The 14,680-nt window shown below is 44.7% G+C and overlaps 1 protein-coding gene across 1 annotated transcript; it reads left to right on the forward strand.

Moving 5' to 3' along the window:
• Positions 1 to 520: 520 nt before the first annotated feature.
• Positions 521 to 14,359, forward strand: LOC116956633 (uncharacterized). Its single transcript, XM_076054619.1, has one exon. It carries the CDS (start codon positions 651 to 653, stop codon positions 1,695 to 1,697), a length of 1,047 nt encoding a protein of 348 aa, XP_075910734.1. The 5' UTR covers positions 521 to 650; the 3' UTR covers positions 1,698 to 14,359.
• The last annotated feature ends 321 nt before the right edge of the window (positions 14,360 to 14,680 follow it).

Consider the following 14,680-nt stretch of genomic DNA (forward strand, 5'->3'; position numbering starts at 1 on the left):
GTCCTACCGTTTTTTTCTGATGACAACCGCTTGTGTTACGATCGAACCGTCGTAGTTTTTGTTATTTTCTTTGAACCTATCTAGTTGACTTTACCGAAAGACCCAAATAATAGTTTAAATAGTGTTATTAATTTGTTCTCGACGTAACCCAGGGTCACCCTTGCAAAAAGAGGCTGATATTTCGTGACGCTTCCCAACAGGTCTACTTCATCGTCTCATTAATGAAATAAGACGCGAGGTAAATATGAGCTATCGATAAGAGAGCTTCTACACACCACTTGACTGTTTCTCTCTCTCTCACGGGCCGTCTTTTCGCGTTCCGTTTTTTGTTTACGTGCGCGACAGGCGAAGCAACCCCGGCGGACCTGCTGTGCGCCGAGTGCGGGGATGGCGACGGCGTCAGCAGACCGATCCGAACGAAGGTGAATGAAGCGAAGGGCGTCGTCGGCCAGACGCCGCGAGGCTGTGCGCAGTGCGGCAAGATTCTTGGGGGCCCCGAGTCTCACGCAAAGCCGCATGTGTGCGTCGAGTGCGGGAAGAGGTTCTCAAAGCGGTCGAATCTAGAGATACACTCGAGAAGACACACCGGCGAGAAACTGCACGTGTGCCCCCAGTGCGGCAAGAGCTTCACGCAGCATTCCCACCTGGTGATGCATTCGCGAACGCACACCGGCGAGAAGCCGCACGTGTGCAACGAGTGCGGGAAGGGCTTTTCGCAGCGCTCTACCTTGAACATGCATTGTAGAACACACACCGGCGAGAAGCCGCACATTTGCGTAGAGTGTGGGAAGGGGTTCACAACTCGTACCGATTTGAAAAAGCATTCTAGGACGCACACCGGCGAGAAGCCAAACGTCTGCAAGGAGTGCGGTAAGTGCTTTGCGCAGCTCTCCATTTTAAAGACCCATTATAGAATACACACGGGCGAGAAGCCGTACGTGTGCAAGGAGTGCGGTAAGAGCTTCGCACAGCTCTTCAATTTGAAGATGCATTCCAGGACACACACCGGCGAGAAGCCGTACATGTGCAAGGAGTGTGGGAATACTTTTTCAAAGCGTTCCCATTTGGAGACGCACTCCAGGACTCACACCGGCGAGAAGCCATACATGTGCAAGGAGTGCGGGAAGAGGTTTACGCAGCGCTACAATTTGGAGATGCACTCCAGAACGCACACGGGCGAGAAGCCGCACGTGTGCAAGGAGTGCGGTAAGGGTTTCGCCACGCACACCGATTTAAATAAGCACTGTAGAATACACACTGGCGAGAAGCCGCACGTGTGCAGTGAGTGCGGCAAGGGATTCACAAGGCACACCGATTTAAATAAGCATCGTAGAATACACACGGGCGAGAAGCCGCACGTGTGCATGGAGTGCGGGATGGGATTTTCACGTCGTTTCCATTTGGAGAGACACTCACGGACGCACACGGGCGAGAAGCCGTACGTGTGCACGGAGTGCGGGAAGAGTTTCACGCAGCGCTACAATTTGGAGATGCACTCCAGAACGCACACTGGCGAGAAGCCGCACGTGTGCAAGGAGTGCGGCAAGGAGTTTTCAACGCACACCGATTTAAATAAGCATTCTAGAACCCACACTGGCATAAAGCCATACGTGTGCATCGAGTGTGGCAAGGGATTTACAACACTTACTTATTTAAACAAGCATGCTCGGACACACTTAGTGATGAGTCACTCATAATAGAGTTTTTTTTTTGGTAGATCGCGTAAATATACGTGTCGTTAAACCTGCCACCAGCCAACAGTAAACTAGTAAGGTTTGTCACGTAAACAAAACGTGGCCAATTCGTTTATAGTTCAGCACACCAGTGTGTTGCAAAGTAAACCCACTACAACATTTATAATTCGAGTACCGTGACATTTCGCCAGTAATTACAACCAGCATCATCAGGGAAAGACATTTAACATTGCCCTTACACGATGGATAAAAGCACCACATTTTCAGTTTGGATATTTTCAGTGCTTAGAATAATAATGAGGCAAGGAGCCCTTCCGAATGTGTCTTAATATCCAAATTGTGGCCGACAATCATTGTGGAAAGAAAGCCCATGCTATGTTCGAAGTTAGTCAGTATGCCCCAACCAGAAAATGGATTCTGACATTCGATCAGCACAGGTGGCAACGTACAGTGCAAAATAATTTCAACATATATACAGAGATGTGTAATCTATCATAAACCGTGTATATGTACAGTAATATTTTATAATTTCCTTACATTTGTATTTTAAGAGTGATGCAACACTCACCTTTTCTCAGTCCTTTTTTTCCCCACGGACTCCTTACGTTTGCATAGCGGCAAGCAATCTAGGGTTGGCTCTCCCACATGGTTGAAAACCGTTTCCTTTTGCAGGAACACTTGCTCAGAGTTCTCCTCCACATGCTTTAAACAACCTCTTTAAAATTTGAATATACAAATTGGCACCCAACGATTTATCTGTTAATCAAACCAAAACGAAGCCTTTCTGGAGAAGGAGACAGCTGCTCCCGACGTGGTGCTCGTGACCAAAATTCCAGCCTGGTAGGTGGCGGGGCCCGTTGAGCGTTTTTAATTAGATCATCCCGAGTGGGTGGGAATGTGTCCATGGCTCGATCCTTCCGACGGGAAAGAGATCCACTGCGGCCTCTCGCATATCAGATTTGAGAGGGCTTGTGTTGTCGTACGTGACGGCAAGACAATCTTTGGAGCTTTTTCGAAGCGACGAGAGAGTGTAAAGTGTTAGCTGTTCAAAGGCGGCGATAGCTCCATGTGCACAAATGTCCCTGGAACCTGTCTAACACGTCGTAGTACGAGGCTTTTGCAACCAATAACCATAATAGAGGTTTTTTGGGTTAGATTGCATAAATATGAATGCGTCGTGAAACCCGCCAACACCACCCGACACAACCAATTCGTAACATTTGTCACGTAAACAAAACATGGCAATTAGCTACAAGTTCAGCACTAACTGGTTGTGGGTTGCAGAGTAAACCCACAAAATTTACAATTTGAGTACCGTGATGTTTCGCCGGTAATTACAACAATCAGCCTCATCAGGCAACAGCCAGAGTTGTTGAGAAATCCTTCTGGTTCGGTCTTAAATAGATGGAGGGATAAATGTGATGTCATCACTTAGAGCCAATCAGGGCGGGTTAATGTATTCAAATACATTACAATGGATATCTATTATTGGTTTGCTTATCCACAGTTTATCAACATAATGTGTGTACATAATGCATGTTATTTGCATGCCTGCCAGGCTGACCTTTTGCCCTTGCACATGAAGGGGGAAGCACTTTGATCCTCTGACTTTGGTTTGACCTTTCCTTTAGTTGTCTTCATAAAAACACCAAGTTGAGTTCATCTGGATGGTATCGTGGATAATGGTTTTGGGTGCAATTTTCAGTGGCATTCTGGAAATCCTGGTACAGATTTTTTTTGCCGAGATCTTCCAGTTTGCGAAGTAACAAGAAATAAATTTTCCTAATCTTTCATTGGTCTGAGATAGGGTTCTGACTTGGCTTGGAAAGTTTTTTTAGCTGCGTTGAGTTTCCTTTTGTGATTTGTGACGTTTATAGTGATGTCTGGGTGCTCCATCGCAGTGCGGCAAGTCACCAGAGACGTTTTAAGGATTCATGCTAAAATATGTATTTTCTTATGATTAATGCAGCTTTAGCGCGAATAAGAGTATCTTCGGAAAAATGTAGTTTATTGTTTTATATAATATTTATTTATTATTGTTTTCTATTTTAAAGTCTAGTTTATTCAGGGATTCTCTTGGTGTGCTTTTTCATTCCCTTGAAAATGAGGGTTTTCACTGCCATAATTTCATTCCTGAACCTCTTGGAGAGCATTCCAGCAGTCTGATTTTGTTTACGAGTTTCTTGAAGCCCAAGTCTCAGAGGTGAGTCATATACAGATAGCTTAAAGAGGAGAATTCCAGATTTCACACTTTTTATCAATGTAGCTGGTGAGCTGTCATCAAATTTTCATCGATTCTTGATGAGCCTTTTGTTTAACTTTCTATTGAGCCTTCGATTCCAGTTTCTCAATTATAACAGGCATTTAAAAACCATAATTTGATCTCTTTTCGCAATTCGAGGTTGAAGCTGAGGGTGTTGTAGTTCTGTGGTCATGCCTCTCCCATTTATTTTTTGTCGGCATCAAATGCAGATAACTCATTGGAGGTCACCTTCACTTTTTCCTTGTTCACAGAAGATGCACTCTTGAATGAATACACCCGATGCTTGCTGGCACCCTTCTCTCACGAGGTTGATCTCTTACTTTGCTTTCAGTAGTTTAAAGAATGATTGCATTATATTTTTTATGCCATGATTGTGTCAGGATGCACGATGAGTGGCATCATGGCCTGTACTACCCCCCCCCCCCCCCCGCAAAAATAGCCTAAATTATTGGCCCAGAGGTGTGCTATGCTTGTTGTCTACTAAACTCGACAGTATTTATTAGTGTTACATGCAAATGCTGCAATATTTCTTATTATTTATGAGTTTAACAATGCTTACATTATTTGTTGAACCGTAATTCATTATATAACACCGATCGTACGTGCATTTAAATGCAGTGCGTTGTTGTGTTCCGGCTTAGGAACCCTTCGACTTATGAACGGACTTAACCATTCGACTTACGAACGGTCCTGAGGAACGGAACCCGTTGGGAAGCCGACGACTTAAAGCAAACCGTCCCCTCTGGCGGGTTTGAGCTATTGCAGTTTTTCCGCCAAATTTATTTAGGGTACCATTTACCGATTGCCCCTCCCTATGGCTTGACCATTCACGGTCAACCGCGACATTCTTCCTGTACAGCGTCGCAACCGCACTGCTCGTGATGACGCTGCTGCTGCCACGGAAGAACAGATGCGGTGCCATCTTGCCTCCGTCTTGTCTCCCGTACGGCCCATCGCGGGCCCCAGGCCACGTGGAGTTGTTCCCAGCCTCTAGCGAGGAGGAGGCAGCGAGGTTCAGCCTCACGATTTTTCTTCCTGTAGTGTACAATACTATACATGTACGGTAAAACCCAGGTCAGAAAATTTTATGGGGTGGTGGTACATCAAAATCGGTTCTCGTGATGTCGAAGCAGTCAGAAAGACGAATGTTTATGAGCGACTGAACATGAAACTTCACAGTCTGTTGCCGTATAGCAGCACCCAGTCTGATCACGATTGGCTACTTATTTTTACACGTGCCCTTGACAGATTAGACTCCTCATGCCCTCGACTTGGTCCGGACGGTTTCTCGATTCATTTCCCGAATCATTTCTTGGTGGATGGTGGCATCAAAAGATTGACTCATGTTGTCACCACATTTGAATGGGGAAGCAGCTGCTGAATCTCAGGCAAATCATCATGGAGAGTCTGCAGCTCACTCAAGGGCAACAGCGATATCGTCCGTTTGGGCCTCATCGTTACCTCATGGGTCTACAGCAGCAGCTCAGTCAGCGGCAACAGCAATAGCGACGGCACAGGAATTTTATTTTGGTGGAGCGTCAGCGATGGCTACAGCGTCTGCACGTGCTTCATCGTCAGCTGGAGAGTCAGCGGTTCGATCGTCTGCAAGGGCAACTGCGTCTGCGTATCCTTCATTGTCAACTGGAAGCTCAGCGGCACTGCGTGCTCATCGCGTTTGTCAGCCACAACTAACGAATGCGCAGAGCAACGCCAAGGCCTTTGGCAGGATCATCGAGCGATACGGACTAGAAAAGGTCAAATCCATCCAAGACAAAAGGGTCAGTCAAGACGAAACGACACGAACCTGATTGGGAGAAGGGGAATGGCATCATCTTCAACCTGTTATCGATGGGACTAAGTGAGTTGAGATCATGTCTGTTCAAAGTTGGATCCAGCAGAGTTCAGTGGCTCCGAACTTTTGATCCCGAGAAGAGTCGGGAGCAACAAAATACTTCTCATGCGTTCAACGAGGTCAGGGTTGAGTTTTTCAAGAAGCAGTGTGATCAGTACAACCTGGAAGATGGATTTCCTTGTCCCCATAGGCGAGCCCAGTAGTACTTAACTGATGAAGGGTTCACATGGCTCAAGGTCTACAAAGACTGAGGCCACATGGAAGGCATTGCCCCAAGATCAGAAGCAGTCCATTCGCAAAATGGTGTATTGTACATTCATCCAGTACGTTAAATTGGAGTATCTAGGCCTGCGGTTGACCCGATTAATGCAGGATGTCTGTGATTTGTGCATACGATTAAAGTGGATTCTCAACGAACCATCCGCAAGTGAGGCTTCGAAGGGTGCAGTCCCGACCAGGCTCGACATGCATATTGGCACTGCCAGACATCAGCGTCAAGCAGTATCGGCATTCACAAAGGCCTATCTCGAAGGGCTTTCTGACACGCACAGGGACGATCGGCTCGACTCCATACTATCTGATTACATTAATGAGGATGTTGACGAAGCAAACCGAGAACCACATGAGCCATTGTTAGTTCTCCTTCTCGCCGAGGACTATGGCCAAGCAATTGTCATCCCAAGTTTTGGCTATTGTCGACCAGGATCGGACTGCTTCACTTCGAACCTCACGTTGCACCTGGACGTGATAGCGGATATCTCTCAAAATGAGGACATTGCCTTCCTGTACGATGAGCGATGTCAGGGCCAGAACGTCGACACGCTGTGCTCGCTGCGAATGGCTTTTCGCATTGAGCAGCGCAATCATCATATTGAGGAAGGCAGGACTCCTCCCGATACGCTCGTCACCATCCGGGACAACTGTCACACAGAACAAGAACAACGGCACGATCAAGTTGGACTGTTACCTCTCAATGGCATTCTAAGGACGTCATGATTGTCTTCATCATCCCGGGCCACAGCCACATGATTGTAGACCGTGTTGTTTCCTGGGTGAAGCAAATGCTGATGGCCCAGAACTTGTACCATCCTGATGACATCTCATGCATGAACATGGTCAGGGGCGCCAAGTTCATTGATCATCGGGAAGCTCGCAGGTCTGTCTTCGCCATTTGGAAGTCTTTTCGCGACAAGTTCATCGACAATCTGCTGGCTGGTTTCACCGACAATTACATGTTCGAGTTGTATGATGGCAAGGTCCAGATGCAGCACTTGATCTCGACGCCTATCGAGGAAACTGCCGAGATCACTTTTTGCCAGAATTCATCCAGATCTTTTGGGTAATGAATGTGGAGCTGTTTGGTAGTGACGTTCTACCTGTGGGTTTCAATCCAAGAGACATTCTCCTACCGTGTGCACCAGCGATCACATTGGATATAAGCAAGGTGAAAGTAATTCAGAAGTACGACACAATCCCAGCGCTCTACTTGCCGTACTATCCATCGGCAGTTCAAGATGACGACAAAGATGATATTCCAGTCCCACCTCAGGCACGTAAGAAAGCTGCTGCTGCTATTGCTCCAAGCACTCACCTTCTTGGTCGGCCCCAAAAAATTGCGTGTCACCCGGACTGAAATAAACGGTCAATATTGACCCTTAGCGAGTCTCAGTAGGCTGAATAAACCTTCAAATTGCGTCCAACTCGGCGACAGGGTCAATTAAAGACTGCTAAAACAGATTTGCCAATGAAAATTTGGATTTCAGACTTTTATGAGGACTGGTGTGTTATGGTGCACCGGTATACCGCCAATACGTCCATTTGGTGCTGTTATCCATACGGTAGTAGTAATTCTGCAAAGCCACCTGGCTACACATCCAGAAATACATTTTGGAAGGTGTTCTTAATGTACGCACAAGAAGCCACGTTTGCAACAAGTGGAATTAGTCTTTTAAAAAAAGAATAATTCGCATTTACCATAACACACTGGCGAGAAGCTGCAACACTGTGCGAGAAGATTATGCGCAAGAAGAGTTGCTCTTGATTGTTTCCGTCTTATATATCATAGATGGTGGCATATGGCAGGCAGGATAATTTAGGGGCAACATGGGAGTGGGCCTGACATAAGTCGTCGTGGCAGCGTTTAAACTATGTTGAGCTGTGATAATTCAACAGTGCTGTCATCAGCATAGACCTAAGGTTTGGCGGAGGGCATGTCTCTTGTTTAAAAGTTGAGAAGGGCTCTTGCGAGCACCAATCCTGATGGCAGCCAGCCAGCCCATTGTTGAATGTCCATTTTCGGACGCTGGTTTTGTCACCGAGGTAGATAGAGAACCTGTGGTTTCTTGTTGAGGTGTTGATCACTCTTGAGAGTCTTGTGGCATCAGATGGTTTTTGAAAGTTTCAGTAGCATGGATAGGCTTCTCACCCAACAGGAGATAGTCAAATCAAACTTTACCTATGTAGTGTATGACGACAGAGGCGCACATACTGTAATAGGAGGCAACGTGTTTATTAACCCAATTCACTGTACATCGGGTCCTGTTGTTACGTGTTGCTTCCTTGATCTAGGCTGCTTGCTATGTGTGTGTGTTAGCTAGCGAACGGGTCTGTAGAACTTCACTAACTGACCACGCTTCCCAGCTAAACTACACGCTAACGACAAGCGGTCCAAGCCCAGCTCCCCTTCCTCTTCATCCCCAAAAACCAGCCCGAATCCCCCTCGCGCTCCCCCTTTATCCCTTGGCCCCGGCCCCGCTCCTTGCTGTATCAAGGACGGCGCCCCTTCTTCCGGCCACGTGTCCTTAGCTCCTGTAATCGGGGGAGCTTGCGGTTACGTGCCCCTAACTCCCCCATTCGGGGGAGCTTCTGGTCATGTGCCCTTAACGCCTCCTATCGGAGGAGCTTCCGGTCACGTGCTCTCAATTCCTCCAATCGAGGCACAACACCCAGAGACCTCTGTGTCTCTACGCATATAGCCCAAGTCGTGCAAAGAATCCTATAAAAATGTATTTACAGTACAAAATAAAAGCGAATGACACAATGTAAACAATGATAAGAATAATACATTAAAAATTACGTAACATAAAATAAAAGTATAATAAAAACCATTAACACTAAGAGCACCCTAATTAAAAGCCATTATAAAAAGGTATGTTTTTAGATTTTGTTTAAAAACATTAACCGATTCTGATGCCCTCAGATCCTCAAGCAAGGCCGTTCCAAGGTGAGGGCCATATAAGCTAAAGGCTGCTTCCCCATAAGTTTTGGTCCTGGCCTTTGGCACAACCAAGAGACCAGTGCCAGAGGACCCGAGGGATCTACTATGTTCATACCTTAAAACGCGTCAGAAATGCGTTTAGGTGTCAGTCCATTTAGTGACTTAAAAACCAATAATATAATCTTGAAATCAATTCTAAAGCTGACAGGCAGCCAGTGTAGAGACTTTAAAACAGGTATAATGTATGGCTGTCTTTCTGGTCTTGGTCAGCACTCTTGCTGCAGCATTCTGAATGAGCTCTAGTTTACCTATTGCTTTCTTGGGAAGACCAGACAGGAGAGCATTGCAGTCGCCGAGCCTGCTAGTGATAAAACATGCACCAGTCTCTCAGTAATGACCTGAGAGAGAAAGAGCTGCACTTTTTCAATATTTCTGAGGTGATAAAAAGCAATTTTAGTGACATTTCTAATTTGGGCTTCGAAGTTCAAATCCGGATCTAAAACACACACCTACGTCTTTAGCCTGCTGTTTGGCGTTTTGTGCCAGCGACCTTAAATTTGTGAGTAGTTTCTCTCTGGGTTTTTGTTGCAATAACCAGTGCCTCTGTTTTATCTTTGTTCAGCTGCAGAAAATTACGTGACATCCACATGTTAATATCCTCAATACACATAATCAGGTTATCGATGGGGCTAACATGAGGTGATACAGAAATGTACAGTTGTGTATCATTAGCACAGCTTTGAAATTTTATCCCATGCCTCCTGAAAACATTGCCCAGTGGCAGCATATAAAGACTGAATAAAACAGCCCAGAATGGAGCCTTGTGAAACACCACATGCGGTATCTTTGAGGAGAGAAGATCACCAACAGAAACAAAATAATCTCGACCAGTCAGATAGAGTCCAACCCACTTCTGCAGTCTATCAATGAGAATGGTGTAGTGAACTGTATCAAACGCTGCACTGAAATCTAAGTATACAGGTGTAGCGATGTCGATGGGCTGTGTACAAATTTTGATTTAAAACTTTCGTGACTGCAGTAATTCATATTCTTAGCTCTTTCGGTAAAGTCACGTTGAAGGGAAACAATAAAAAATATTACCTGCAGGGGCAGTCGGGGTCCAGCAGGGGCAGTCGTTATATCCCTAGCCCAAGAGCAGGAGGGGGCTGCGGGGTGTGCTCGGATCCCCTGGGACCCCTCTGGAACTCTCTGGAAGGTAGGCGGAGCCAGGGCTGACGCACCGGTGCTGGGTATAAAAGCCGGACCCCAGGAAGGGTCCGGGGACAGTCCAAGACAGAAGCCAGAAGACCAGCTAGCTAGTACCCTGGGACCCCTAGCCCCGCTGCCCTTGTAAGGGCTGGGACTCTGTGGGCCAGTGGTGAGACCCTGGGAACCCCCGGCCCGACGTCCTTGTAAGGGCCGGGTCCAAGTGGGCCAGTGGTCGGGACCCGCACCTTGGCTGGGTCGGGTCAGTGCAGCCTCCTCTAGGGCACCCGTAGCCGGAGGACCCAGAGTTGTAGCCCCGTGTTAGGGCACGCTAGCCTAGAGGCAGTACCTCCCCAGGCAGTGGTTATAAGGGCCGTTGCCCTGTATGAGACTGGGACTACTGCTGGGTGTTTATGTTTAATAAAAGTGTCATTTCCAAGATTCGTCTCCGACTTCCATAAAACCCACTACACAAGGACAGAAAGCGTTTTGTCATCAGTGTTCATTCTTAGATCATTAACAACTGTAACTAGAGCCGTCTCAGTGCTATGGAGGGCACGAACACCAGACTGGAATTTTTCAAACATATAGTTGGCATTTAGGTAAACATTTCACTGTTTAAAAACCAGTTTCTCAAGAATTTTACTTAAAAAAATAATGGGCCTGAAATTGTTACGCATCAGGGGATCCAGGTTACTTTCTTGAGGGCTTTCGCCATGTCGGTTTTAAGTGATGTTGGAAAAATGCCTGTAAGCAGGGAATGATTCACAATAGTTAGCACTTGCGCTGCCACACAATTAAAAACGTTTAAAAAAGGTGGGGATAGAATCAAGTGAGCAGGTAGAAGGCTTAAGCTGCATAACTTCTTTCCTGAGCATCTCTTGAGTTACCTGCAGAAAAGTAGCTGATAGTGGTTTCATGTAGAGGGAGGCATGAATTCACACATGTAATGTATAACTTGGTTTATACCCACTGGTGTTTATCTTGTCTCTGAGAATGATCAATTATCTTCAGATTTAGATATGGAAATTAGGTCAGAGTGGCTTTTAGAGGCTGGATTAATGAGGCTGTCAATAGTTGAGAAAAGCACTCGAATTCTGATTGTCATCAACCAATTTTGAAAAATTAACCAATCGGGCATTTCTAAGTGCATTATTAAATGCAGTGAGATGCTCCCTTAGAATGTCATAGTGGACGTGTAATTTAGTCTTTCTCCATTTCTGTTCAGTCTTTCTGCAGTTTCTCTTAAGGTTAAAGATATCCTCATTTCTCTATTGAGGTTTGTTTTTGGCTATAATCTTATTTAGTTTGGCTGGTGCTGTAGCATCAATGATAGCGTTAAATTTGGTATTGAGGTTATTAACTAAATCATCATAGAAGGGTAGAATAGGTGGTGGTGTATCATTAATACATTTAATTAAATTCTCAGCTACTTCAGAAGACAATGTTTTGATTTAAAGCTTTCGTGACTGCAGGGATTCATATTCTTGGTTCTTTCGGTAAAGTCATGTAGAAGGGAAACAATAAAATAATAAAAATATAAAACAATACAATTTTCACGACGTTTCGACTGCAACACAAGCAATCATCATCAGGTGTGAAAACCACAACAAGAAATTTTGAAAAAAGTGGCGGTTATTTTTAACGTTAGCACCACGAAGAGAGATTTGACAGTTTGTTCAGATGGACGAATCCATCTATGTTCGGAAAAGAGGAGGGGGGAGATGAAAAATAATGGATGCGGTCTGAAAGCCACCTTAAGCGTGATCAATCAATTAAGACCCGAAATGGTTTATCAAATCCTTCCAATGATTGTCTCTGTGTTTGTATATGTGGATAGCCTCATGAACGAATCTCTCATGATAGCCAGATGGCTTGCAAAGAACCTCTGTCTTGGAGAAGTCAATGTCATGTGAACCTACTGAATTGTAACAGTAAATCTGCCACGGCCGAGGTGTTGGTCCTACCGTGTTTCAGGTCTGCTTTGTGAACACAAAGGGATTCAAGTCAGGACGAGCATTTCCTATGGGATCGGAGGGCTCCTTCCCTGCCTCTGTTCAGTCTTTCCCTTGTTGGGTATATATTTGCAGTTGTAATGCAGCGGTGTAGTAGCACTCTCTGAAGTCGCATTGCTGATTTTGTCCTCTGCAAAGTTCACAAAACCCGTACCTTGGACTGGTCTTTGACACCATCTTCGAAACTCACTCTGTCTCCAGTTGCATAGTATGGAGCAAGTGGTTTTATTTTTGGTGCCTTGAATTTTCACCCCTGTTAGCTAAAATTTGGGCATGGCAATTGCGTCTCCTGCCTGTACTCACATGGTCTGGACTTCTTCCTCCTCACCTTGAGTGGATATTATTGCGGGTTACTTCGAGAAATTTGCTACATGGTGCAGCCACCTAACCAATGGTGGAATGCTTCGCTAGCACGGGTTCCTTTACCGAAAGGTCAGAGGTTCATCATCACTGCTGCCGTCAACATTTGGAGGAGCAATCTAATTCAAATAGACTACTTATATGCATGTCCATCGTAATCTGCACCACTTTCCTTCCTCAATGCAGAGTTATGGAAAGGGATTGATTCTCTCAGAGGACCATCTCACATGACGTTTTGTACATAATAGGGAAAGCAACTTCCGATGCCCCAAGGGCATCTTCATTAGTCGTCTGGGTACCAACCAAGACAAGGCAGAACTTACTTATCTTGAGACTTTCTGTGGGTCTATTCATAATGAGTGGACATCCGACCCAAGCGCCACTCATAGCACGTTGTTTAGCCAGGCCTCGTGCTAAATGGCTTGATAAAATTGATGCTTTGTTTTGCATGTTTATTTACTTTTTTGCTCAGTAAGGTGTTGATCAGTCTTGAGACTCTTGTGGTATCAGACTGTTTTTGAAAGTTTCAGTAGCGGACCTTGGAGCCAAACAGTGGCCACATGCCGTTGTCAAGTCTTATGAAGGCAGCTCCAGTCTTTAGCCGCTTCTGGAAGCCTCTCTTAATGTTGGTGACAAGTGCAAGCACCTGATCAGAGTAGCCGATTCCCTCTTGGCACTGATATTTGGTGTTTCAGTTAGTGGGAGTGGGCAGTGAGTCATTTTAGACCAGTGGATGGGTTCCAAGGTTATCCTTTTGGGAGTTTCAGAAGTCCAGGAGGATGATTTTTTTCCAAACCCAACAAAAGTTAGGAAATCAAGAACTTAAAAAAGATCTTGCGTTCATTGCATGGAAGGCTGTCGCACGACGTTCTTGGCGATGGCAACAATTAAGCTATTGACACAGATATCATGGGAGTTCATAGGTGTCAAGAAGGAAGCATCTGTCTATCATGAACGGTCATCACGACTTCAGTTGTGACCTTGGGGTGAGTGGGTGTTTACTTTGGTGGCCTCCAATTTCTGGAACTCCCGACTGTTGGAGATCAGGCTCTTGGAGAGTGTTAATATATTTTAGTCCCAACTATAAAACATTTTTTAAAGAAAATATTTCTTTAAATTTGCTTTGTTCATAATCATACAAAAAGTAACTCAAAGTAAATACAAATAATGTTAATACACTGAAATTAGGTCAATGCAAAACATTACAAAAACGTTGCGTAATCCATACATGATCGTATGTTCATGAAGCTTAATACAGATGGAAAGAGGTAAACACATTTAATGGGGAAATATGAATGAATTTTCATTTCTAAACTCAATGCTATATTAACAGTTCAATGGGATTTGGTACAAAATATGCAAGCACCGCTTTTGGTGAAAGCCAAGTGCGCCCTTTGTTTTTGTATTTAATGTGTTCGTTTTGCACACCATTACAGAATAATAAATAATCTATTCATTTAATTTGTGACATTACAGGCAGTCCCCAGGTTACGGAAGGGTTAGGTTCCTGAGAACGATCCATGACCTGAATTTTCCATATGTTGGAAACTGAACAATTTTCTCCCAAAATCAGGATAAAAATCCATAGGTGGAAATAGTTGTGCCTCCGCTACTGTTTTCTCTCTTTACTGTATCGCACTATCGTCCGTTTTTTATCGCTACCTGTATCGTTTTGCTGTACATATGCTATGATTCTTTCATTTCATCGAATATCTATCCTAACACTACCCATTATTAAACTAATGAAACATATACTGTATGCAATTGTTTGTGAATATAACGAAACAATTTTTATATTAATTGTTAACAGATAGCAGTCACTTCCGAATGTTTGTTTACCGTGCATTAGGCGAGATCTAGACTTAACATACACACACACACAAAGACAAAGGTGGAGTCGGCTCGTCTACACACACAGAGTACATACAGTAAATAACTCATGACATAAACTTAAAATGAAGAAAACTAGCAACAGAAAAATGGGAAGGTAGTTCTGAACATAGAAAACAATTTTACTTAATTCTACAAAAGGAAAATAATTACGTAATGGTCCAAAAAAAATCAATTTACCCT

This window comes from Petromyzon marinus, chromosome 66 (assembly GCF_048934315.1).
Source record: "Petromyzon marinus isolate PM22_M1 ecotype Great Lakes invasive population chromosome 66, UKy_Petmar_22M1.pri1.0, whole genome shotgun sequence".
Classification (NCBI taxonomy): domain Eukaryota; kingdom Metazoa; phylum Chordata; class Hyperoartia; order Petromyzontiformes; family Petromyzontidae; genus Petromyzon; species Petromyzon marinus.